Raw genomic sequence first — 26763 nt, 5'->3', positions numbered from 1 at the left:
CTGACTCTTCCCTTTTATGACTATTACCATCAGTCTGTAGAGTCATCATCTGAGAGACTTGATATTCATAATTTCTAATTTCTCAACAGTTCATAGTGGTACACTCATTATTGTAGACAGTACTAAAGGTGTGTGTGTCAGGAGCTGTTATAAGTATCAGGAATACAGTGCTGAGCAAGGCAGTTAAAATCCCAGACTTCATTGGAGTTAATTTTCTAGTTAGGGGAACGAAGAAATGAACAAGTAAACAAACAAATAATATTTATATACAATAATGGTAAGTGCGACAGAGAAAATAAGAGTATTTGATTTTTAATTCAAGAAAGCAAAAGACAAATTGGATTCACCTGCATGAAGGTGACGCTAGGTCGTCCAGATGGCCCCATTCATCTCTGATGATTTGCATTTCATTTTAGATGAATCTAAATGTTACTTACCTGATTGGGATTAATCACAGCCAACATATTTCTAATTGGCTGGATTTTCCCCATCTCTAATCAGGTAGCATATCAACCTGACTCTTCCTGAGTAAGTCTGATGTTGCAAAGAGCACTGGGTTTAAAGTAGAGCAAAACTGGCTAGAGATGGCTTAGCAGATAAATTCATGTCCCTTGTCCAAGGCAAACAGAGTTCCACCCCTGGCACCCACAGGGGAAAGAAGGAACAGACTTCTGAAAGCCATCATCTAACCTCCACAAACGTGCCTTTGCTGAAACACACACCCAGCACTCAACAATGACCTGTTACTCTGTAGGAGCACATGGTACAGCCCCAAGGTTACAGATGGTCAGTCACGTGAGCTTGTCTCCTGTTATCTTTTCCTCCTGCAAATATATAGCATTGCCAACATCCTAGTCCCAGCCAATGACACACGTCCATCCTCAAAACCCCTCCCACTGTCCAAGGTTTATAAGTCCCTGTTTCACATGAAATAAATAGGATAGCATCATGTACTTCACGAAAGATTGTCTGAGACTTACCATTTATCCTAGGGAAAGAAGGGAAACTGCTGGGACTGCGTCCACTGCAGTGCCCCGCGGTGAGCAGCTGGCTTTTCTCAAAGCAGACATTCTAACTCTTCAGGGCTCTGAGCCTGCCTCCTTTATCGACTGTTCCTGAAGCAGCCACTGACTTGCCCAACTCAGGCTTGGCCCTTGTTGCTTCCTGGCTTGGGTCTCCTCTCTGCCACCTGGCTGGGTTGCTGGCAGCCCAGGTAACACTTATTGCAGAGAATTCTCCTGCACCTCTGGCTAAACCAAACATCTTCTGGTTCTGAGTTCTACCCTTCTTGGGCCCTGAGACAGGTGTTCCTAGGAAAGGTGGAACCTTTGACCCTGTGCTTTACCCTTTTCCGCCAGGAAACCAAAGGTGCTTGAACCATCTGGTGTTGGTGGTGTTGGTGGATATCATACCATCTCTGGCCACCATGTAGGCATTTTATATCAGACTGATAATAGCAACATCTGTTGGAAATGATTTATCTTCTAGCTGTTCTCAAGGATAAAGTGTGTTTCACTCATGGGCAGTTTTGATTTTCTTTCCTCCCTGTCACAGAAGTAGGGGCACCCAGACTAAGAGCTTTGGATGATACTTCGAGGCAAACATGCTTGAGTCCCAAATGTGGTGGTGTGCTCTCAGTGAGCTCAGATAGCACATGACAGTTTACTAACATAGGTGTATATTATGCCCCTTTCACATATATAAAAATAAAATCTAGGAACCATATATGAAAGAGAACATGCAGTATGTGCTTTTCTGAGTCTAATTTATTTCACTTAATGCAATAATTTCCAGATGTGTGTATTTTCCTGTTAGTTTCTTCTTACAGCTAAATAAGATCCATTCTGCATTTATACTATATTATCTTTTGATGGACAGCTATACTGATTCTACTTTCTGGCTTTGTAAGTGTACCAATACATGAATGTGTAAGTCTCCTTATAACAGGACTTAGAGTCATGTAACAGCATGCCCAGGATCGGTGCGGCTGGGTTGTATGGTAGTTCTGTGTTTAAGTTTTTAGGTTTGGGGAGAACTGTCACACAGGACAGGGAGAGAGAGGGAGGTGTTTTACATGGGTGTTGAGGAACTGAACTTGGGACCTCACTTTACCCACTTATCCATCATCTCTCCAGGCCCTGGTGAAGCTTTCCACTGTTTTTGTTTGCTTGTTTTAGGAATTGACCCTTTCAAGAATTTGTCTGGCTCTTGTTCAGAGTCTCAATTTCCTTGCTACCCCTACCAATTTTTTCCCCCAAATTACAACTGCCTTCTTGTCTGGGTCCTAAATTGACTTTTCTTGCCTTGTTCACCTGCTTACTTGAGTTCTCTGCATGGTCATTGGCCCCTTTTAAATGTGGGGTTATGCCATCCTTTCACTTTTCAGTGATCTTGTTATCTTCAGTTTTCATTTGGGAGGTATGCGTTTATGAAAGACTGGTAGTATTTTTCTGTGTTTTAAGCTCAGTTCTCTTAACACCTAATTAATTTCCTGGCAGCTAAGGATTTTGTAAAGAACTATAAATTTTTTGGCTCCTGCAGTGCCTGATAGATAGCATTTTTTTTATATTTTAATCTCACTCAAAATGAATAATACATTTTACAAGGTACTCATAAATGCTCACATTTTCCTCCTTAAATCTCATGAATTATTTATTTTTGGAAATTTCCATTTGATAGATTCAGATTATGATTGACAAGGAAACCTTGGAAAACAAAATTGTATTATGGATAGAATATAGGTGAAGAGGCTACTATAGTTACCTTTTAAAATTCTAAATATGTATAACTATTTATTTTTACTTCAGTGAAATATGCTCCTCATCAAGCACCTCTTTTGTTAAAAAAGGTTATGAAGTATATGCACTTACACTATTTCCTAGTATTATCATATACATTATAATAGGTACTTTAAGGATGATAACTTTACTTAAAAAAAAAAAAAAAAGGAAGTTTAGATAGCTATCAATCAAAATGGAAATGTAACTCTTCCATAGTTCTCCAGTGCGCTGAAAAATTTCCCTCACTACTAAAAGTACAATGAGTGTGGACACTTTATAGGCATAAAATATTATAGCAACGACAAGATGAGTGAGAACTGGAGGCCAGCACAGTGGCTCAGGAGGAAAAAGCTTTTGCCATGAAGTAAAAAGGAATAGGCATGCAAACCTGATGACCTGCATTAAATCTTTAGATTTCAGAATAGAAGGGAAAAACTTGTAAAGGCTGCCCTCTGACCTTCACATAGTTACCATTGATAACAAGCCAATACCTCTACCTAATCACATGTATCATGCAGATACTATACACAAAGAATAATAATAAAAATAAAATTTAAAAATATATGTGGAGGAATTGGAGTCTCCACAGTGGTAAAATGGTATGGCCGCCATAGAGGGTAACTTAGTAGTTTCAGCCTACCAGTTCTATTCATGGTAGCCGATACTTAGAAACATGCCAGTGTCCATCAGCTACTGAATCACCAGATAAGTACAGCAGAGTGGTTCTTCACAGTAACTGTTGCTATTAGTAAGGAAAGTGAGTGCCAAGGAACATTACTATATGAGTGAATGCTGAAGACATGTTGCTACATGAAAAAGACAAAGACTTTTTAGGATTCTATTAAGATGTATGAAAAGCAACATTATAAACTTAGAAAACAGATCACTGGCTACCTGCACTGGTTATGAGCACGGATGTTTACTGCAAATTGTCACAGTGTTATGGTGTCCTAAAACTGAATTGTGGTAGTTGCACAGTTATGAATTTCCTAAAGTTCATTTGAATTATACCTTTGGGATGTGTGAGTTTTATGATATGTGACTCTTCATTACTACTGTCATGAAAATCAAATATATGTTTTAAAACATCCTCTTTTTTTTCCAGGTAATTATCTGCAAGAAATTTTCTGAGAAGCTACAAGAGTTTCCACTGCTAGCCTCTTGGTATCAGAGGATTCAGGAAGTGCCCAAAGTCAAGACAGCAGCTTCTAAGTGTGGGATCCACTTTCTGTATTTACCAGAGCTGCTGAACTCTGCAAGCCAACAGCACCTGAACTCTAATGAAGTAACAGCTGCAGAGGAGCCAAATGATCCTTTGTTTACAGGAGGACCAAGACCAACTATGACCAAGTTAATGGTATTTAGCTTGTTTTATTACAACTAAAAAAAAAAAATCCCTTTGAGCAATCTTTCCCAACTAATAATCCTTTTCTGGTATCATCTATTATGCATTTTACTTACAGCTATTCAGGTCTTTATTTACCAAACAATGTCTCTGCTATTTTTAAAGGACCTAGGTTTGTTCCCAAGTTCCCGCACGGCAGCTCACAGCCATTTGTAACTGCAGTTCCAGGGTGTCTGGGGCCCTCTTGTGCCCCCTCAGGCACCAGACTATGCCTGGGACACACTTACAGGCAGCACCCAATATACATAAGCTAAAATATTTTAACAAAAGCTATAAGACTGGGGTTGTAGCTTAGTATTAAAAGATACCTTAAATTTCTTTCCAAAGTGTGTATAATTAAACAAGGTACAATTTGCTGTAGTATCTCAATACAGTTTTATTTTTCAAAAGACTCTAAGGAAGAAACGAGTTTGGCAATGAGTAATAGAAAGTAAGAGTTAAGGCGATAGAAATGAGACAGGTGATTTCAGAGAGAAATACTGTTTATTTTTCTAGAAACAAATGAGTACTTGATTTCTAGATCTATAGTTATATCTGTATCTGTAGTAAAATGATTGTTCTTTCTTTTGGGAACCAAATTCAGTCTTCATAGTGGAAAGTAATCTCATGAGTAACTGTTATAGTTAAAGGTGAATTATCAGCAATTTTTACTATATTTTACTTCCTTTGATATATTTTGCTTTCTCTTGAGATATATGGAAGTTCTCAGTTTTTTATACTCCGGCCTTACTTGTGGGCTCAAGTGATCCTCCTGCCTCAGACATTGTCACACTGAGACTTATAGATGCATACATCATCCCTGGCTATACATTTGCCTTCAAATAGGCTTCCTAGAGATGATAATATCTGAGCAATGCTCGTCTATGTTGTAGGGTGTGGACCCACATTTTGTGATTGGAAGAATATATAAATCCATGTTTGCCGTGCCACTGTCTATAGATCAAATGGACTTACAGCTTTTGGTTGGTTGTTGGGCTCTTGGTTGGTTTGAGATAGAGCACTTGTAGCCTGGCTGGCCGTCAGCTCCTGCTTCTCTCGCTCTCTCTTCCCAAGTGCTAGATTAAAGCAGCATCTCACCATGTCTGGCTTGAGATGCATAAATCTAACATAGGAAAGAACCCTGGAAAACAATTTCATAACTTAAAAAACAGTTCTTTAAACTTTTAGATTCCATTAGAGACACTACCATCAGATAAACTGATAGGGTGCTCTTCTGGGATGTGGCTTATGTTGGCAGTTCTTAGGTACAGTAAATGTAGCTTGCAGTTTAAATAGGTGGTTTGTATGTACAAAGACAGACAGTTGATGGACAATGGAAGGTCAGGCTTCTAATAGTCTCTAAGAATTTATTTTGATAAGGTTTTGTTTTCAATGACTTCTCTATTACACCATTTATTTTGTGTGTATGGTGTTTTGCCTACATGTATGGTATTAGAGGGGTCAGAAGAAAACCCTGGGTCCTACAGATGGTTGTTAGCCACCGTGTGGCTGCTCAGAGCCAAACCCAGGTCCTCTGCAAACGCCACAAATGCTCTTAACTCCCGAGCCACCTAGTATATTTATGGACTCATTACTTTTAAGTGTTTTCAGTATTTCTTTTTTATTACCACAACTGAAAATATTAGCAATGTACTGGTTTTAAAATAACATTTTGAACAAACATTTTATATGTTATACAACATTTTGTATTTTTTATGTAACTAAATACTTGGGTGCATATGTGATTGCTTTTAATTGCCTTTGTTAGTGTAGAAAAGAGAAATGTGGCTTTTGAAAACAGGTTTTCCTTAATTCACTAACTTGGAAACATCCTTTTCTAGGAAAAAGGCATTGAAGCCATGTTTTCTCCTCACCCTTGCCCTGCCTGGACCCTGGACTGGAGCAGCCTTCCTGCTGCCGTCAGCCCGAAGGAAGGTGAGCTTGCTTTGCTTGTTGGTTCGTCTGGATGCTCACTTCAGAGCTGCCTGCCCATATGTCTTTGGTTGTATTTAATACTTTAGTAATGTAGCTAATATCCACTGATTTTTCATTTTATTTTTAGAATTTCATATCACTCAGATTTAACATTTTCTATGTTGACTTCATTAAATTCTTTCCTCCCTTTTGGTGGCATATTTTAAAACAAATGTTAAGTATTATACTTTAGAATGTAGAAATGGTATCGTAATAACTACAATTCTATTTATCACACTTATAAAAATTAAGAACATTCATTATCATTTAGTTATTTATAATCCTTTCTTCAACCATTTGAAGTCTTGTTTTTAAAAAAATCTCTTTACTGCTTGGTGTTTATTTGAACAACTATATATTTTGTTATCCTAAATTTTACTTGGTTTGTCTTAAATCCTTTCATGGTCACATTTCAGTTTCCTCAATTTATAGTTTTTATGTTGGATTTTATTTCTAGTAGATGATATTCATTGAGTTCTAATTCTGCTATTTACTTCTTCTGATGAGTACACTCCTAACTTCTTTCCTGTGGATTGTAATGGTACAGTGCAGTTTGTGTTACTTTAATCTGTAGTTCTTGACAGTTTGAAGGGAAGGGTACATCTCACAGAAAGAGTTTGTGTTTAATTACTTAAAGCATCTCCAAATGAGAACTTACGGCTTTTATCATTAGCTTTTCAGCTTACAGTTCTTTCTGTCTGTTCCGCGTATCTGAGATCACTGTCTTTTGTTGTTGTTTGGGACTTTTCTATGAGTTTTCTCAGGGTCACAGCTTTCAAAGTGTTTTGCTGTTATGTAGTTGTGGTTGTCCGAGCTCTGCAGAGAGTCAAGAACGAGCTCCTCTTCTCTCTGCTGCTATTCTAGTGCAGGTCTCTACTAGGCAGACGTACCCTCAGGGCAGCCTTGCTGCCAACTCAAGGTTATTCCACCAGTTTTCAACCCTTTAGCCTTTTACAAGACATTATGGATTTTTCTTCCTTTCAGAAATTCTTTTAAACATGTAAAGGGAACTTGGTGATTTTTAAATACCACTTACAGTGCTTTTTTAGGTGGAAGAGTTTTAGCAAAGATCAAAGATTTATTTCTTCAATTACTTTCTTGTTCTTTAGTTATATTTTTGCTGCAAATTAGTTTTAAAAAACACTTTATTAGTTCTCTGAGAATTCCATTCAAGGCATTTGGATCATATTCATCGTCTAACTTTTCCCAGATTCCCTCCCCCATGTCCTGCTCACTCAACATTGTATTTTTTTTTTAAACCCCTCAAAACCAATTTGTGCTTCCCAAATTTTGTCAGTTGTATGGCCTTGTCTGGAGCATGTCTACTTACTGAGGGCACAGACTTAGAGAAAACTCACTGTCCCTTGCTCGGCAGCTAGCAGTCACCACACAGTTAAATACACACATACACATACCTACACCTTGGCTGGGGTGGGGCGCCTTCATGCCCAGCTCTTCTCTCAGTACTGGAAGTTGGTTTTGTTGGGCTTGTCCAAGTCTTGTGCATCCTGTCACAGCTGCTGTGAGTTAGATGTGTAGCTGCCCCTCTGTGTCCAGGAGGAACTGTCTGGTCGCAGTCATGTACTGCACCTGGCTCTTCCATTCTTTCCATCCCTTCTCTGCAATGTTCTTAGTCTTAAGAGGAGGAGTTGAAGAGTTTATGTTCCATGGGGCTGAGCATTCAGCATTCTCATTCTCTGCACCTTGGTCAGTGTGGATCACTATTTAATCATCTAGCTAGAAGAGACGATGTACTTTTTATAAAAGACCAAAAGGGAATAATGGAACAAGAACAGTTAAATTGGGGTGGAGGACGGGGAGAGCAGAGTAGAGGAGAAAAACCTGAGAGGAATAAATAACCTTAAATACCTTTCAAAAAATTGCATGAAAAGCTACTACTGAGAAGCGTCTTAAAATATATTTATATACACATACATAAAAAGTCACAGTAGTCCTATAATGGGGCGACCATGCCCTTACTAGATACCTCAGTGACTGGCTGCAGAGAGATGGCTGACTCAGCTAAGAGCACTTGCTGCTCTTACAGAGGACCTGGGTTCAGAGCCCAGCACACAGGGTAGTTCACAGCTGTGCAAAGGCTCTGATAGCCTCTTCTAATCTCATGGGTATCAGGGACACCTGAGGTGCACATACATACATGCAGACAAACACATAAAATAAATCTGTAAAATTAAAAAGGCCAAAGCCAAGATCGTGTTTTTCCTTGTGGGGTATTGTCCAGTGAGATCCCAGGGGTCCAAACCATTACAACCTATTGCCAGTAGTCCTGCTTACCCTCCCGCACTTGACAGTAAATCCTGCTCCTGAAGACAACACAGAACATGGAGAAATCAAGCAAGTACCAACCTAGAAACCTCATGCCTCATCCCTACTTACATCCCTTTGATTGGATCACCTGGTTTTTATCAATAGTGTGAAAAATAAGAAGATTGAACAGCAAATCACCATGGTTTATTTACATATCAGTCATTAACTGTTACCTAAAAAGTTTTCAGTCTTGGATAAACTGAGGCAAAATTGTCTGACATTTTAGATTTGATGTTTTCTACTATATTCCTTGAACTATATATAAACAATTTGATAGCTACTGTAAGAACCATTTTAGTTTTATGTTTTATTAACAGCAGCTGTGTGTGTTCATTCTCATGCCAGAATCAGTTTTAAGTCTCTCTAGTCTACCACTCTCTACTTTAACCTATTTTTCTCCTTATATCTTGTACTATGTATCACCTTTGGTTTCACATTTAAGTCTACACTATCTCCATGTCCAGTTTTATTTTTCTACCAGTCCAAATACCATATTTTCCATCATTTCCTGCCTATTCAAATTATACTCATCATTTAAGAGTCAGTTCAAATGCTGCTTTGTTTATTAAGCCGTAGTCTCTGGATTCACCTGCCTGGATTCAAGACCTAGTTGGGCAACCACATGCATAGCATGTGGCCAGATGCTCAACTTTGTTGTACTTTGGTTGCCTCAGTTGCGTCTGTAAAGGAATGATGATACAGTCTTTTAGGATTATTTCTGCATTCAGTGAATTAGTAAGTGAAGTATTTGATTAGAAATGTTAGATGTTAGCTAATACAGTAGTTGGAATGAATCAGTCTCCAACATGCTATTGGTTGATTATTTTATTTAATTATTATATGTGTATTGTGTGTAAGTGTGTGTGTGATGTTTGTGTGTCAGTGTGGATACCACAGTGTGTGTGGTCACAGGACAGATATCTCAAGTTGCTTAACTCAGGCTTTCACACAAACACCTGTACTTGCTGAGTTACATTGCTAGTCCCACCATTAGTACTCTGTGTGTGTGTGTGTGTGTGTGTGTGTGTGTGTGTGTGTGTGTGTGTGTATTGCTCTCCACAATTGTTTCTTTATATAGATTTCTCACTGAACCTGGAATTCATCAATCTGTTTAGGATGACTGGCCAGGGATCTCTCTGTTTTCACTTCCTACTGTGCTGGAGTTACAAGTATGTGCCTACATACCTGGCGTTACATGTAAGGTGCTAGAAATCTGAATTTAGTGCCCATGTGTGCTTGGCAAGTACTTCATGGACTGAACTATTTACCCAGCCCCTTCCCTGAGTACTTCCTTATACTGTAATTTTGGGTTTGTATCATGCTTCTTGTCCAATATAGTTGCTCACATGCATGCTTTTTCTTCTCAAACACTGAGTTTTTGTGAATAGGAGTCCTTTGGATAGGCATGCAACAATTTTATTAAACCAAATAAATTTTTATTTATTTATTCATTCATTCATATTACATCTCAATTGTTATCCCATCCCTTCTATACTCCCATTTTCCCCTTACTCCCCTCCCCTATGACTGTGACTGAGGGGGACCTTCTCCCCCTGTATATGCTCATAGGGTATAAAGTCTCTTCTTGGTAGTCTGCTATTGTTCCCCTGAGTACCACTGGGCCTCCCCATCCAGGGGATGTGGTCAAATATGGGGCACCAGAGTTCGTGTGAAAGTCAGTCACCACTCTCCACTCATCTGTGGAGAATGACCTGTCCCTTGCCTAGATCTGGGTAGGGGTTCAAAGTTTACTGCATGAATTGTCCTTGGCTGGTGCCATAGTTTGTGCAGAACCCCTGGGCCCAGATCTGCCCATCATAATGTTCTTCTTGTAGGTTTCTAGGACCTTCTGGATCCACCTTCTATTTTCCCATTCTCCCATACTTCTCTCACCTAGAGTCCCAAAAGGATGTCCTCACGTCTATCCCACTTTCCTGGTAGGTGAAGACTTTCATGGAACATGTCCCTTGGGCTAGTGCCTAGTTATAAGTGAATATATACCATTTGAGTCTTTCTGCTTCTGGGTTAACTCACTCATTATGATCATTTCTAGTTCAATCCATTTGTCCACAAATTTCGGGAATTCCTTGTTTTTAATAGCTGCATAGTATTCCATAGTGTAAATGTACCACAGTTTCTTTATCCATTCTTCTACTAAGGGACACTTAGACTGTTTCCATGTTCTGGTGATTATGAGTAAGGCCGCTATGAACATGGTTGAGCATATGTCCTTGTTGTGTGCTGATGAAACCAAATAAATTTAAATACAGTTTTTTTTCTGTTAATCCCAATTCTCCCTAAACATAGGAGAATGATTGAGATTATTTAGTTTTTTTCTCTAAATTAATTTTATTGATTTATTCATATTACATCTCGATTGTTAGCCCTTCCTCTGTTTCCTCCCATTCTTCCCTCCCTCCCATATCCCCCCTTCTCCCCTCCCCTATGTCTGTGATTGAGGGAGACCTCCTCCCCCTATACATGCTCTTAGAATATCGAGTCTCTTCTTGGTAACTTGCTATCCTTCCTCTGAGTGCCGCCAGGCCTCCCCATCCAGGGGATGTGGTCAGAAAAGGGGCACCAGAGTTCGTGTGAGAGTCAGGAGATTATTTAGTTTTAAAAAGACAGAGCTAAAGATTTGATTGCTTTATTATTCTTATAGCCTAGGAATAAATTTTGAATCATTCCATACCCAAATATGTAACTATCCCAGGAATATTCTGATACACAGCCATACTAAAATTATCAAAATAAGACATTTAACTCGGTGTATATTATTATCTAACCTATAGTCTACTGGAAGTGTCTTTTAAATTTTATATCTCTTTATTCTAAGAATAAATAATTTCTAGATTGTTTTTCATAAGAATATGGTTTCTTGTAGTTAAGGCTTTTTTTTCCATTTTTTCCTTGACTCTCTGAATTTGGATTAATTTGCTGTTTCTTCAGACTTACCAGCTCCCAATGTTGTCACTGTATTTGTTCATTTGCTCAGTCCTATGATATAAAACATACTTTCAGAATCACTTTAACCACATCTGTATGAAGCTTTTACCCAAGTTGATTTCCATATGGTTCATAGTCTATATGAACTTAAGCTGTGTCATCAAGGTTCTCATGAAGATAATTATAATCTTTACAATATAAATTCTGCTTTAAAAAAGGAATGAAGGGCTTAAGTTATTTTCAATCATGTCTACTGCTAATACAAGACTTGATGAAAATTTCAGTAGTCAACTAACAATCACTATAACAGAATGCTAATACAATTACATGCTCACTGTAATAGAGTAATACTATGCAGCTGTCTGTTCTTTAGTACAAACTAGAATAAGTATTGTTTGAGCCTGAGAATGTAAGACCAGATTCACCTGCTGTTCTTTCCTTATGAATTTTCATCCTCTGGGTTCAAAAGCAGGAGTGGATATAGTCTTTTTCTTAAAACTTAGAACAAAGGTATCCTGTACTACGCCTTCCATGAACTCATTGCCTTTGTAGCTTTCTCTAGTCTCCAGTAGTTCCTAGGTGGGTCAGTGTTGTCTTATAAGGAGATACTAATGCAAGGAAACTCTGTCCAGTCATTGGAAGAAGAGACCCAAATGTATTACTTGAAAGATGATAAGGTTGACAAATTGATCCGTTTCATCCCTTCCCTACCCACGTCCTCTCACATCTACTCCCCACCCATTGCAAATGCTAGGCAAGTGCCTTGTGCTTCAAGCTATGACTGGCTCCTCCTTGTGACTGATTTCCATCTCTTCATAGTATGCTAATTATAGATGACTAAAGTTTTTCATTTAAAACTTATTATGAGGACCACTTAAGTAAATACTCAGTACTCCTCCACTTGTTTTCTGTAGTTAGGGTATACAGAAGGACTTGATATATAAACTAGTTAAGATAGGCCTCAATATACCATCCTTGCTGTGGTCTGTGCCTCTACAGACCAACTGGACCACTCACCACCAGGACTCTACTATAGAGCAGCACTGCCATACTGCTTCTTTCATATAACACAGGGATTTGGCTAATCAGGGAGAAAACTGTGGGCAAGCCCGTGGGAAGAGACAGAACTAAAGTGGGATTGGAGGCCTAAGAGGAGTCCCTGTGTAGATGAGTCTTTCCGGTATAGAAATACACAAGGAGCAACACTTTGGCTGTTCTTGTCCGAAAGTTGGGAGTTCCAAAAGTTTATGTTAATAAAAGATTCTAACCACACATGTCAGTGGTGCCCTTCCTCAGAGACTCCCAATCATAAAAACCTGCTCTAAGGCCTGTGTGTAGAGAACACTGGTGCTTCTTAGTGGCTAAAACAGTGCTTCTCACTCTAGGGCATCTCTCTGTTTGGAAGATTGTTTAAAACAGATTGCTACTTCATTGTTCCTTGTGCAGACCATGGGTAGAGCGCTTACCCTGGCTCTCTGAGAAATATATAGCTGCTGCTACTTCTGTTGCCTGTTACTCAGTGTGTGCAGTGATAGCTTATAGGAAATTGAAACAATACAAGACTGCTTCAGTCTTTGCTACCAAAGGTCATGAACTGCATCAAAACTTTCTAAAAATTCTCTTACAACATGGTCCTTTTTCCATTTTGATCATGGGGTAGCCAAATGTAAAAGCAATGCATGCCTCTTGGCATTTGCCAACTTTGCAAACTTACAGTAGAGCAGTTCCACCAGAAAATACAAGTGGGAATAGAAGTCCCCTAATAATGTAATGAAAACAACTTTTTCTGAAATACTAGTGTATTTTTTCTACCTTACCACACTAGATATGACTCAAAATTAGCACACACACACACAGAGTAACATCAGTGTTACAAGGTTAAAAAAATACTCTCCTTGACATTTTTGTTTATAATTTAATATCTTTAAATTATAATGCTGTCATACTTTGAACTTTCTTGTATTTAAAAACTAAAAACACACAAAGAAAATTAGATCAAGGTTGTTTTCTTTTTTTTGCTTTTATTGGGAAAAAGTTCGCTAACATAAATGGATTTTTTTCCTAAGTTATACTTAACTCTGCAGTAAAAATCTCGGCATATTTAACTCAAATCTCTCCAAATTTGTTATTATTTTCTCTTTTGTTTAGAGAAAAGTTCTGAATAAACACCTAACTTTATTTGTCTTATTATCTGAAGTTAAGTGCCTCAAAAATAGTATATATAAACACAAAACTATCATGAAGTCACTTAGACATAAGATTGTAATGAAGAGGTTTTTATTTTTTGACTCAATGCCAGAACCCTAATAAACATTGCTAATTGGAATATAAAATGTTATAGTCACCCCGGAAAATCCTTTGATAATTTCTATTTTTAAAGTTACTTAATTAGTTAATTTTATTTCTGAAGTTTTATGTAATATATTTTGATTCTATTTTTCCATTTGATATCTCATCCCCGATCCGTCCCATCTCCTTATTCATATAACTTCATGTTTTTCCTCTCTCAAAAAGAAAAATCAAAAAAATCAGTAAGAAAAAAATTCCAAGGCAAACTGAAGGAAAATATAAAGCACACAAAACTAAAGTTGATTTGGCCAATTACTCTTGGTCAAAGGCCTGCCCTGGAGTCTGGTTGATTTACGCAGTGTAACTGCTTTGGCGAACACTGATGTTTTTCTCTTGGCATGTAGCAGTTGTACATAGCTTCTGGATAAGGGATGGGACTGCTCGCTTTAACTTCTCTGTGCTGGCATTTTGGCTTGCTTAAATTTGTGCAGACTTTACGTAGTATGCCAAAGTCTCTTTGTTCCCTGAGTTTATATGTCTGTCAGCCCTTTAGTCTGGAGCCATCCGTCATTTCTTTCTACTGCCATCCTTCTACCTCCTGTTCTACATAGATTGCTGAACTTTGGGGTGGGGATGATAAAGACACCCCAATTAGCTCTGAGTGGTCCAAAGTCTCTTACTCTCTGAACATTTTCCAGTGTATGTTTTTTCCTAGGATCCATAATTTACCTAGTTTCAGGGGTTTGGCCACATTAGCAATGCCAGGTATAGGTTCTATCCATGAAATGGACCCTAAATCCAAGCAAAAAGTGGCTGGTGGTTATGCCACTGTTACATCAATATATCTGTCAGGCAGGTCGCTGTTGTAAGTCATAGGGTTTGTAGCTAAGTGAAATTATTTTTCTCTCCAGTATCATTAGGCGTATCTTCCAGCACTGTACTTCCAGGAATCCGAGCCAATACAGTTGAAGCTTCTAGGTTGGGTAACAAACAGCTCAGTGACATAACTAAGTGTTGTCTTGAGCAATAGGGCCTTACTGTCTGATTGTGGTGGCAACCAATAGCTTGGCCATAGCCTGTCATGGGGAGGGCTTATGGGACCCCTTTGATCAGTGACTTAACAAGATGTAACATGGAACAGAGGTTTTACTTGGTGACATAGTTATCTAGTTGGAGCACTTGTCTCTTCCATTATTATATGGTGACTCCATTTAAATATATTTCATATATGTATCTATTTCAGGAAGCTTCTATAGTAGTGTGTTTTCTATATGTCTTTTCAGAAGGCCTTTAGTATGGATTACCAAGTATGGAGTAGGATGTAGAGTCCTGTAGGTATGTGCCCAAGAGAGTTGTAGCTGGATCTTGTGGTAGATCGATTTTTAGCTTTCTGAGGATCATCCACATGGATTTCCATAGTAGATTTACAAGTTTACACTCCCACTGGCAATGAGTAAGTGTTCTCTTTTCCCTTCATTCTTACTAGCATCTGTTGTCATATATTTTGTTAATGTTGGTCATTCTAACTAGGGTAAGATGAAATCTAAAAGTAGTTTTAATTTGAATTCCCATGATTGTTGGGGTACTGAACATTTTAAAAGTGTTTCTAGCCATTCGTCTTTCATCTTTTGAGAACCCTCCATTTAGTTATCTACCTCAGTTTAATTGGGTTATTTATATTCTTGGTGGTTTTTTTTTTTTTTTAAGTTCTTTGTGTATTTTCATTCAGTAGTGAGTTGTTCCATTTCTCCAACACTTTACATAGCTTAAAGTCTTAAAACCCCATAGTATATGGCTAATTTATTTGATTTAACTTTATTTTATTTTAGGTTTGAAACAAGATCTCACTGTGTAGCTCTGGCTGGCTTGGAACTCACAGAGATTCATCTCCCTCTGCCTCGTGAGTGCTGGCATTAAAGGGATGGGCCACCACGCCCTGCTATGGCTCATAGTTGTATGTTTTTCTTTTTGTTTGTAAATTATGAGACTAGATTTTCTTATTTTCCTTTTTAAAGTGTATTACCATGGTGTGTGATCAAAGGGTAAAAGTGTATGTTTTTTCTCCTCTGTAGACAGATGTGATTCTTTCTGTTGTTATGTGTTCTTCTATCCTCTAGGAATAGCCTCCGAGAACCATTTTTATAAATCTTCACAGGTGGAGTCAATGGTGGCTTATTTTTCAGAAGTTTTTAACAGCCAGTGTTTAGAATTGATGACATTAAATGTTCCAAGAGAACTTTTGAAATATTGTATTTGAATAAGAAAATATCTACATGATTATAGAAGTTTATCTAAAGTTTATTTTCATTAAGATAACTGTACAATTAAATGTTGAGTACTACTCAGCAATAAAGGTGATTGCGATTTGCTTCTAGACCTAAGGGTTCCTTTGTTACTGCACTAGGCAGAAGTGAGAGTCTATGTTATGAACTTGTTGATAAGGAACTTCAGATTACAAATTCAAAGATGAATACTGTTAGTAGTATTTTACAGAGATTGTGTTGCATCAAAAAGTTAAAGTAGTATTTACATGAGTGAGGGAATTCTTGTTTCTGAAACACAGCACTAGGCAAGGCTCTGGTCCTTCCTCAGTTACTGCTCAAGTACAGTTGTACAGGGACACTCATCCAGAGACCGTCCTGGGACACCTGAGCATCTTGTCTGACTGTGTCGTAATAGCATGTGCCTTTTCTGAGGGCCAGGGATACACTTGCACTTCAGGAAAATGGCTTTTACTAAAAATGTTTCACTTTTGTTATTAGTTTCCTATCATCATGGATAATTGGGTAACATAGTTAACAGGCTTTGATGTTTTATAATGAAGCAGTTTTTTTTTCTGGAAGTTCATAAATATTTAAATTATTAGGGGATAAAATTTTGTTTCAAGTGGTGTCTAAGTTATTATGTTGGCATAATGAGAAATGGGGAAAACTTTTTGCTCTAAACCAAAGATACTTGTAATAAAGTGTGCATTTGCAGCTGTCAGCATCACTCCCATTGAAAAAAAATTGGCTGCAAAAAATATTGGCAAATGTATATATCAACTGTACAAAATTTTCAGAAAGATCCGAAAGACAACTTTGGGTTCTAATTAACAAAACTAACTCTATTTTAAATATTTCACATAATCTAACTCTTAAATCCCTTTGCATACTTTTCTAAACATTTCACAGTATATAACATAATTTTTAAACTTAAAGCCTCTTGATATGGTTAAATGTTCAAGAATTATTTTGTATACCTAAGTGGTTATAATTATATTTGGAGACGAGACCATTAATAATGACTGTTCTTATTTTTCTGTATATAAAAAGTAGTGAGCTCTTTAATCCACTTGGACTTGAGTTTTGTGCATAGTGATAAATATGGATCTACTTGCATTTTTCTACATGTAGACATCCAGTTAGACCAGCACCATTTGTTGAAGATGCTATCCTTTTTCCATTGTGTACCAACAAAGAACAATGCATGAAGTAAACCTAGACCCCCCATTCAGATCTAGGCAATGGACATTCTCCACAGTTATGTAGAGAGCAGGTGACTACCTCTGACATGAACTCTGGTACCCCTATTGTACCACTTACCCTTGGTAGGGAGGCCTGGTGGCACTCAGAGGAAGGGGAAGCAGGCTATCTGGAGGAGACTGATAGCCTGTGGTCATATGGTGGGGAGGAGGTCCCCGTCTGTCACAGGCCTAGGGGAAGGGAATAGGGTAAAAGAGGGAGGGAGGGGGAACGGGAAGATAAAAGTGAGGGGATAACACTCAGCATGTAATCTGAATAAATTATTTAAAATTTAAAAAGTAATGAGCATTAGGTCTTTCACTTAAATTGACATGCTCTGTACTATTCCAGACCGTTATAAAATCAACCCAACTGCACAATCAACTATTACCTTCTGTGCTTCAAAGCAACTCCTCTCAGTACCCAAACTCCTGCATTTTTTTTTTAAATTTAATTAGGCCAACTTCCGTTGTAGAGAAACCCAAAACAATGAAATTTCACTAAGAGCTATGCAAACACAATGTCTCACAAGCACTGAAGCAATGTGATTATTTAAGATTGATTCCTCAGAGAGAAGAATAGTATCTTTAAGCATAGGGTAAAAGCTGTAGTTACAATTAAAAAAGCTGTATTTAATAGAACAGGACTAATAGTGAGCAGAATAGTATGTGTAGATTTGGATTTTATAGATTTATTTGTAGAGAAATTGTTTTTATGTATAAACCTGTACTCACATTTGTAATTTGGCCATATTCTTTATACATAAATACAATTTTTTATGTTTTCTAAGCAAAAGTAGATATATTACATATGATCACATGGACTGCATTACAGTCCTAATTCCTAGGACACTTATTCATCTTAAAGATCAGTTTTTCTTTAAGACTTTACTCTGGCATATTGCTAAGAAAAAAATGGAAGTATTTTTGTGGCAGTATGCACATTTAACAAACCAGACATTAAAAGTATTTACTGATTGGAAGTTCCATGGGAATATATTCATATTTTTCATGTCTCCCCCCCCCCCCCTCTCTCTCTCTCTCTCTCTCTCTCACACACACACACACACACACACACACACACACACACACACACACACACACCACACACACCACACCTCCTTATGGACAAATAATACCACCATTTAACATTTCACAAAGATCTTCTAGGACCTCCTACAGTGGGCAGAGACCATAGCTTGTCACTCCCAATCCATTTGATGTCAGAGGACAAAGAAGCCTGTCCAGGAGCTCGCAAGATGACCCTTCAAAGCAAAGTGTAGCTTGAATTGCAGGAGCAAATTGAAGACAGCTGGCAGGGGAACTGTGGAAATTTAGAGCCAAGGAAGATGCTAGACATCACCTGCAATGAGAAAGTCAGAGATCATGTGACACACAAAAAGTCACATGTCTGTCAGTCAGCTGAATTAAGACTCAAGGTCTCCACCACTGGACTTCATAACAAGTCATCACTTGCCGTGTTTATGCAGCTCTCCGCCTGTGAACCTCCTGCACTAATAAACTAAAGCTTGCAACTTAGGGAAAGGAGGGCCAATGTGCTAGAGGGCTTTGGGAGAATAATGCCTCTGCTGTCAGCTACTTGAATGTACACAGAATGTCCTCAGTAAGTTAGTTTTAGCCATCACTCCTGTTCTGGACAATTGTTGCTAAGTAACACTCTTCATGAAGTACTAACGGTATGAGGAGGAAGGTTTGGCAAGAGAAATTGGATTAACTCTCCAATTACTGAAGACTTTGCCTGAAAAGCTTGAAAATTGAAATTATTTGATTAAAAGCATGTAAAATGAATATATTAAAAATTTCTTATTTCCAAACATTAGATCTTTGTTGCTAGAATATGGTTAGTTCAAATAATTGACTCTTTCCCAGCGCTGTTTCTCCTATTCTGTGGATACTAGCAGATCATATTATACCAAAAAAAGACCAATTTGATGACTGTACCTGTGCTATGTCTATAGTAAGCACTGGAGATTTTGGAGTATCCTTTGACACTGCTCCCATTCTGGAAATACTAAGTATAATGCTTGCTCTGCAATTGAAGACCATGAGCATAAAGAGTAAATTTGTGCAGTTTTTAAATAAATGGGCTCCTTTCATTCTAGGTCTCTCCTTCCTTCTGTACAGCTTATATTGTTAGCAATAACAAATAAGCCGTTAAACCAAAACAGCTCTGTTTGTGTTGGTTCCGTGTGGGATGGTTGGTTGGTTGGCTGGTTCTTTGGTTTTTAGGATGGAGTCTCACTCTGTAGCCCTGGCTAGCCTGAACTCAGTATGTAGACCAGGCTGGCCTTAAACTTGTAGTGCCCCTGGCTCCTGAGTGCTGGGATTAATAGACCTTTATATACAAGCTTTTGCAGAGTTAGTTGGGTTTTGTTTATGTGTGTGTTTGCCTGTATGTGAATGTGTGTGTTTCTGTTCCAAGGAATAGAAATGATCACTACTACCTGAGCTTTTATGTGTTCTGTGAACACTTTGTTTACTTGTAAAGACTTCATTGCACCCACAAGGATATAGATGTGTCCTCTTGATCTTCTTGAGAGAGAAGCCCTTGTTAGAAGTGAATGCGTGTAGAATTTAAGATTCTCGCAAGGCAATGGTGGCGCACACCTTTAATCACAGCACTCGGGAGGCAGAGACACGTGGACCGTTGTGAGTTCGAGGCCAACCTGGTCTACAAAGTGAGTCCAGGGCAGCCAAAGCTACACAGAGAAACCCTGTCTCAAACAACAACAACAAAAATTCTCAGTTATAAATGCAGCATTTCCTGTTTAAAAACTAATAGTAAAAGCTCTAATTGTAAAAACATATTCTGACTTTACAGAAGGTTTTACCAGAACCTTACATTTTCTTTCATACCTTTTTTATTAAGCATATGTAAGAGCCTGCCATTTAAAGTCATACTATATTAGACAACTTAGTTTCTTTATACAGTTATGTTGTATTTGCTCTTGAAAAAAGTAATTGAATTTTGAAAATACAGTCACATAATAATTTTTAATGGTTCCATAGTGTTCCACGAGTAGATTTAATGTATTTTGCCTAATTACCAGCAATTAAGTATACAGTCACTCTGCACCTCTCAGTACCAAGCACATTACCACAATGAAAGCATCCTATATGTAGCGTTTTGTTTTGTTTTTGGTAATTTTTCAGTAGGCTCAAAAATATGAATATGTTTGCTGTTCATGATACATACTGATTTACTTACCATTTGTTATTGTAAAATAAACCATAACAAATGTGCACAGGCTCTTGCTTCATTCTGCTTTCACTGGCATTAGCTTACAGAATTGGGAAAAAGTGCAAACAGCTTATAAAGACAATTCTCTTTTTAAAAAAGATTTATTTATTTATTATTATGTATATAGTGCTGAAGAGGGCATCAGATCACATTCTAGATGGTTGTGAGCCACCATGTGGTGGCTGGGAATTGAACTCATGACCTCTGGAAGAGCAGTCATTGCTCTTAACCGCTGAGCCATCTCTCCAGCGACAATTTTTTTTTTAAATCATAGCAAGGTTGAGTATGTTCAGGAATTATGTTTTGCTTAATAACTGTGTTGTGTCAATTTAAATGGATTCTTCAACAAATAAATGTACTGATCTTATCTTTATTTACTAAAGACATTTTCTCAGAATGCTGTTGGATATTTTAGTCTAAGTTAACTTATTTTTCTCAAAGTAAATCAATCTATAAACTTTGTATTTTAATTCCACCTATGTAGAGGAAACCATAGAAATAGCAGGTAGATTCTGGTCGTTCTTGGAACTGACAGCCTGAGATAGGTACAGCAGCATGCAGCTTGATCTGCTCATGTCGGCTGGTTTACAGTCAGGACAGAAGTCTAAGATTTGGAGGGATGGGATGCATGCTGCTTCTTGAAAGGTCCTGGATGAGGGCTCAGGGGACACTGAGATAGGTGGTTGCAGGGAAGGGATTTTTTGTTTTTGTTTTTTCAAGATAGGGTTTCTCTGTGTAGCCTTGGCTGTCCTGCACTCGCTTTATGGACTAGACTGGCCTCGAACTCACAGAAATCCGTCTGTCTCTGCCTCTCAAGTGCTGGATTATAGGTGTGTGCCATTGTGCCCACCTAGGGAAGGGATTTATTAGAAGAGTTATAGATGCAATAGATGTGCAAGCCTGATGGGGAGCTTGAAAGAGAAAGGAGAGAGCATGCATGGTAGGGGCTGTGGAGAAAGGAGATCAGAGCACGATGGCCAAAGAAAGGTTCTTATAAACCTTTCTGAGGCTGGGGGCAGTTTGTCGGGTCCCAGCCCGTGGGGAAAAATTGAATCAGGGTTCACCTGAAAGAGGGAGTGGGGATTGAAAGTAGGATACAGAGACGCGAGAAATAACGAATCAAGTCAGGACATTTCTGATCAAGATTCACTTTATTGCTGACTAGCAGGAACATATATAGGGCAAGGTCAATAGGATCTTTTCTTATCTCACTCACCCTAGCCCCCCGGGGAAAGAATGCAATAGCCTAAATCGCTCCCTGTAGAACTTCCTAGTTCTCTGAGTAGTTCCTTGTAAGAACTTCTAGATCCTCTGGGTGGTTCCAAGTTGAGACTTCTCTACTTATTTCAAAGGTAAATAATCCAAGGATGGCCTAGAACACAAGACCTCCTGGTCAGGTAAAGGTCAGCAACTTGAAGGTCACAGCATACAGCGCAAGTACAGGATTTTTGACATGGCAGAATTTGTCATGGGTCCCCACAGCAGTTTCACAGTACAAGCCTGTTCCTTCCATCAGGACCAGTAATTACGGGGTCGCAAGGGGAGCCATACCTGAGGGATGGGACAGGAAAGAAAGAGGCGAGCCCAAGTAGCGTTCCTAGCAAGGTCCGTTTATTGAATCAAAAGCAAAAGCTTATATGGGGTGGAGGCAGGAACTAAGCAGTGGGGGGGGGGGGGGGGGCGAGAATGTCTCCAGATGATACCATCAGGGGAACATCCTGTGGTTTATCTCGGAGCAATTTCTATCTTATCTTAGCTAACTATCTCTCGGGAAGTCCCGAGCTAACCAGCTAAACAACATCTGCAGAGGCTGAAAGGAGGAAGTTAGCTTTTGAACGGGGCATCAGAATCTTTCCATAGACCAGTAGACTCTTTTAGCCTTGAATGACTCCGGTCTGGCTCCGAACACAAGCCTATAGCTAAGCTCTCTGGTTCGCAGGCAGGGCCAGAGGACAGTAGAGAACAGGGAGTGTGGCCATCAATATAGTATAAACTCACTTTCCTGGATAAGAAAAACTGACCTGACACTGGAAGTCTGTTAGCTTGAGAGCCAGACGTTGTCTTAGTGAGGTCTTGGCTGATGTCTGCTGGGGTGGAAGGGCTGCTGTGATATGTCGGCCCGGGCAACAGCCGGAGGCCAACTTTATATTATATCCCCGCCAAGTTTCCTTGGTTTTGTTTTAGTTTTTATTGTGTTTTGTTTTGAGGCAGGGTCTTTCTATGTATCTCTGGATGTTCCTGGAACTCACTGTGTAGACTAGGCTGGCCTTGAACTCATAGAGATCTACTAAGTAGTTTATATGTTCCTATTTAGTGGAGCCATTGAAATGCCAGTGTGTTTTCATCTTACTGTAGGAGCTAAAGAAAATTCTTTTAATTGTTGAAGGAAAATAGCATGCCTGTTTAAAAAGACAGTCCGAGGGCTGGAGAGATGGCTCAGCCGTTCAAGCCAAGGCTCACAACCCAAAAGACAGCCTGAAAGGTGGTATTGGTGATTCAGGTGGACCTCATTGAAAAAGCGATGCTCATGGGCAGATTGGAGGGTACTTGGCCCAGTTGCTCTTACTCCTGCATGGTTTATCTCTAGTAATTGTGTTTACTTTAAATAAAAAAGATTATTCCCTTCAAGTTGCTTTCTCCCCAAAACAGAGTGAGCTATGCAGGGGCTCAGAAGGAAATTCCATGTTTGTTAATCTAATGCCTATTGATAGTGACTAACAGAAACAGTGGCTGCATGTGGGTGGATGGATGGGTGATGTAAGAGTTAACTGGAGTTGTGAAGCAATATTGCATCTGACCACTCTCAGCACTCCTAGGAAGAAAACAGTAAAGATATGAAGGTTATCTGTGAAATGTGATGTTAAAAACGTGCTCAGAGTAGTAGCAACTCACTGTCTGTGGGGACTCAACAAAAATAGTGCAACCTATGTTTTTTTAAAGCAAGAGCCACAAATACAATACATGAAGCACTCAAAACCAATCTTTAAACAATTCTTTGTTGTTTACCAGAATAGTGAGATAGCAGAGCATGTCTGCTATTGCTTGAGTGGGCATAAATAAAACAAACTACATACAACAGGAAGAACCACAAAACAATCAGGAATTATAGTAACGTTACATTCATAGTGACTTGACTATTTGTGTTTGGCAAACTTGAAGTAAACATCTTTCCTATCTTGCTGAGTCTAAAATTCTGAAGGAAAATCATATCTATCTAATCTATCATATCTCAACTCTATAACTTAAACCATCTATCTAGATATAAAATCATCTTAACCCCTAGCCAACTAAGCTTAATTGTAAGACAAAACTATCTGGTCTTCAACCCCATCAGAGATTTGAGAAGGAATACAACTTAATTACCTGAGTGAACCACAAGTGCAGGTTAGCAGCTTCCAAAATGAAAGAAAAAAAAAAAAATGACAAAGACAGTTTGCTGCCTGAACAATCACCCAACACTCTGTAATGTTGGAGCATCATTTTCAGACTTCTAGCCCAATATATCTGACAGACATATTTGTGAGGCAGGAACTATTGAGGACTTGCTTAGCCTGTCTTGGCAGAGTTTGGCTTTCAACTCTGCCCACATCCAAGCTTGTCCATTTTCAGGCAGAATTCTGTCTGTGGCAGAAACAAAGACATTTTTCCCAGTGGCTGGTTTGTCACACTTGAAGCCAACTTCATAAGGGGGTTCTTTGATGCTCATCTTTTTAAATAAGCACTAAAAGGTGTGTGTGTGTGTGTGTGTGTGTGTGTGTGTGTGTGTGTGTGTGTGTGTGTGTGAGAGAGAGAGAGAGAGAGAGAGAGAGAGAGAGAGAGAGAGAGAGAGAGAGAGAGAGAGATACTCTTTTGAGACTGATCTTAAACAGCTTTTGCCAGCTCTGTCCCATTTAAGAATCAACTAACCTGGGCCCATAGGGGCCTGTAGAGACTGAACCACCAACTAGAGAGCAGGCATGGGATAGACCTAGGCCCCATACACATATGTAACAGTGGTGCAGCTCATTCTTCTTGTGGAGACCCTAACAGGAGCAGGAGCTGTCTCTGACTCTGTTGCCTGCCTCTGGATCCCTTTGCTCTAGCTCGGCTGCCTTGTCTTGCCTTAATAGAAGATGCACTTAGCCCTACTGCATCTTCATATGTCAAGGAGGGCTGATATCCATGAGAAGTTTCCCCTTCTCTGAGGAGAAAGGAGAAAGGGGGGAATGAGATGAGAGGGAGGGACTCAGAGGAGACAAAGGAGGGGAAGCTCCAATGGGGGTGTAATATATAGTAAATTAATTAATTAATGAACAACAAGATTATAATCCCCTTGTTTCTTTAGAGATTACAGTGTCAAAAAGGTAGAGGCAGCAGGCGCCAGGAAAGGCCAGAAAGAAGGGGACTTGGTCTGTGTATTGGGAAGTTTCCAAGCAGGTCTAGAGGGTCATGGCTTTGGCCATAGAACATAGTAAGCCCTGGTTTATCACTGGTTATCATTCTCTAGGAGAGGGCTCTGAGTCACTTTACTAAACTTGCTTTGTTTACTGAGCATAGAGCAGTGTCTTCTGGCTTCTCCACTCTATAAACTATTATTTGACTGATATTTCATCTGAAGATTTCTTTTCCTTACTGAGTCCATTGAACACCATTGTGTTTGTAGTATAAAAGTGTGGCTTTTCCATGAAGTTGGCAGGCTTGCTCTGTCATTTGCTTCCTGGAGTAATACAATGTAGGAATATACCCTGGGAAGAAATTTGGTCAGAAGCAGTGAGAGGCTCACTTGTGACTGGGCTGTTGCTTGGTAGCTTGCTTTCGTGCCTTTGTTACCTTATGAAGAATGTGTGAATTGAGCATTCTATTCCTAGGGATGCTCTTTACTTGGACATTGCCAGCTCAAGACCTAGGGTCTGGGCAAGGGTGAGGCTCCCCACCTCAACCCCCAAGGAAGACAATTAATTCCCCAGAAGTCTTGAGTAAGACAGTAATACTTTTTTTCCCCCCTTGTTGTCTGACTGGAAGTGTCTGCATTTTCGTTCCCTGAGGTCAGATTTCAAGTGTTTTCCCAAAGGAATCTGTTATATGGAAAACAGTCAGTCTTCTGCATAATTTCTATCACGTAATAAAGGATTGTCGTTGGAGCTGTCAGCTCTACCGTGGGTACCTGACTGGGGTCGGGGCATATGAGTGACAGATTGTAGCAATAGATTAGCCTGAAATCTTAGTTGAATGTATTCTGAAACTGACTAAGATGTTCCTTGATGCTTTTTCAGGACACTGCAGTTTATTGAGAGATACTCCTGGTTCTGAGTCAGTCAGCATCTAATTTAAAGGTGATACACACTGAAGCAGGAAAAATGAGTCCTGGGTGGGTAGGTCCAAGTGGACATAGCTTTGTACGTGATCTGCTGACATGTCTGCCCTATTACTTCAAAGAAAACAGAAGCAGGTGTTGATATTCTTTCCAAATAATGATTTGGTCATGTTTGGTGGACTCTGTTTATTATAGCATGAAATTGACATTTCCGAGCCTGTTGCCATTTAACAGCAACCGGTTTCTACTGATAAACTTTTTTTTCTTGTACTACCAGGCCCACATACGCTTTTAAAGTATATTCATGGTTTTAAGTTGATTCATACTTTTGTCTAAGTATAGATTCTCCTGTATACTTTTGTTTTTGTGTGTGATAATTTTAGGAGATGATGTATATTTCAATCCTGTAAAAATAGGTAAAATGTGTTAGATTGAAAGATTAGTCAGTCTGTTTGCTTTAAATTTGGATAATAGCAAACCACTCACACAGTGGTTCTTCCTCAGATTATTAGTTTGCAAAGTACACTTATTGTTACAAAAAGGTAAATATACAGGCTGTTTGGTAAGACATATTATAGCCTACTATCTCATTTAATAGGGACATGGGTTTGATATAAAAGAGCATTGTGCAAGAACTATTTTAAATTTTATGTGTTTATTTTATGTGTGTGTTTTTGCCTTCATAGGTGTTTGTGCGCTGTGTGCATGCCTGGTATCTATGGAGGCCAGAGTATTCTCTGGTACTGGGGTTACATATAGTTGTGAGCCTCTGTGGGTGCTAGGAATTGAATACAGGTCATCTGGAGGAACAGTGAGTGCTCCTCTTAACTGCTGTGTCATCTCGCTAGCCCTCGGTAACCATTTCTTGGCAAATGCAAACAAAGAGCTTGAAGTTAATGCATTAGAGCAATCTATTTTTGACAAATATTTTCTGTCTAGTGACAGTCAAATGATTTAGATATGTCCTATTTATGTCCATGTAATATTGGTTAATATTTAAGGCAT

General features: G+C 38.9%; 1 protein-coding gene across 2 annotated transcripts in view; it reads left to right on the top strand.

Moving 5' to 3' along the window:
- The window catches only part of Gstcd (glutathione S-transferase C-terminal domain containing), an 83034-nt gene that overhangs the window by 3122 nt on the left and 53149 nt on the right, over nt 1–26763 (top strand). For both annotated transcript variants that reach the window (XM_051165506.1, XM_051165505.1), the window contains exons 3-4: nt 3886–4137; nt 6006–6099. In XM_051165506.1, the coding sequence (XP_051021463.1) occupies nt 3886–4137; nt 6006–6099 (346 nt within the window). The remainder of the gene's footprint in view (nt 1–3885; nt 4138–6005; nt 6100–26763) is intronic.

Source organism: Acomys russatus, chromosome 23 (genome assembly GCF_903995435.1).
Source record: "Acomys russatus chromosome 23, mAcoRus1.1, whole genome shotgun sequence".
In the NCBI taxonomy this organism is placed as follows: domain Eukaryota; kingdom Metazoa; phylum Chordata; class Mammalia; order Rodentia; family Muridae; genus Acomys; species Acomys russatus.
Note: the sequence above shows the minus strand (reverse complement) of the source record. Positions and strands in the feature narration are given on the sequence as shown.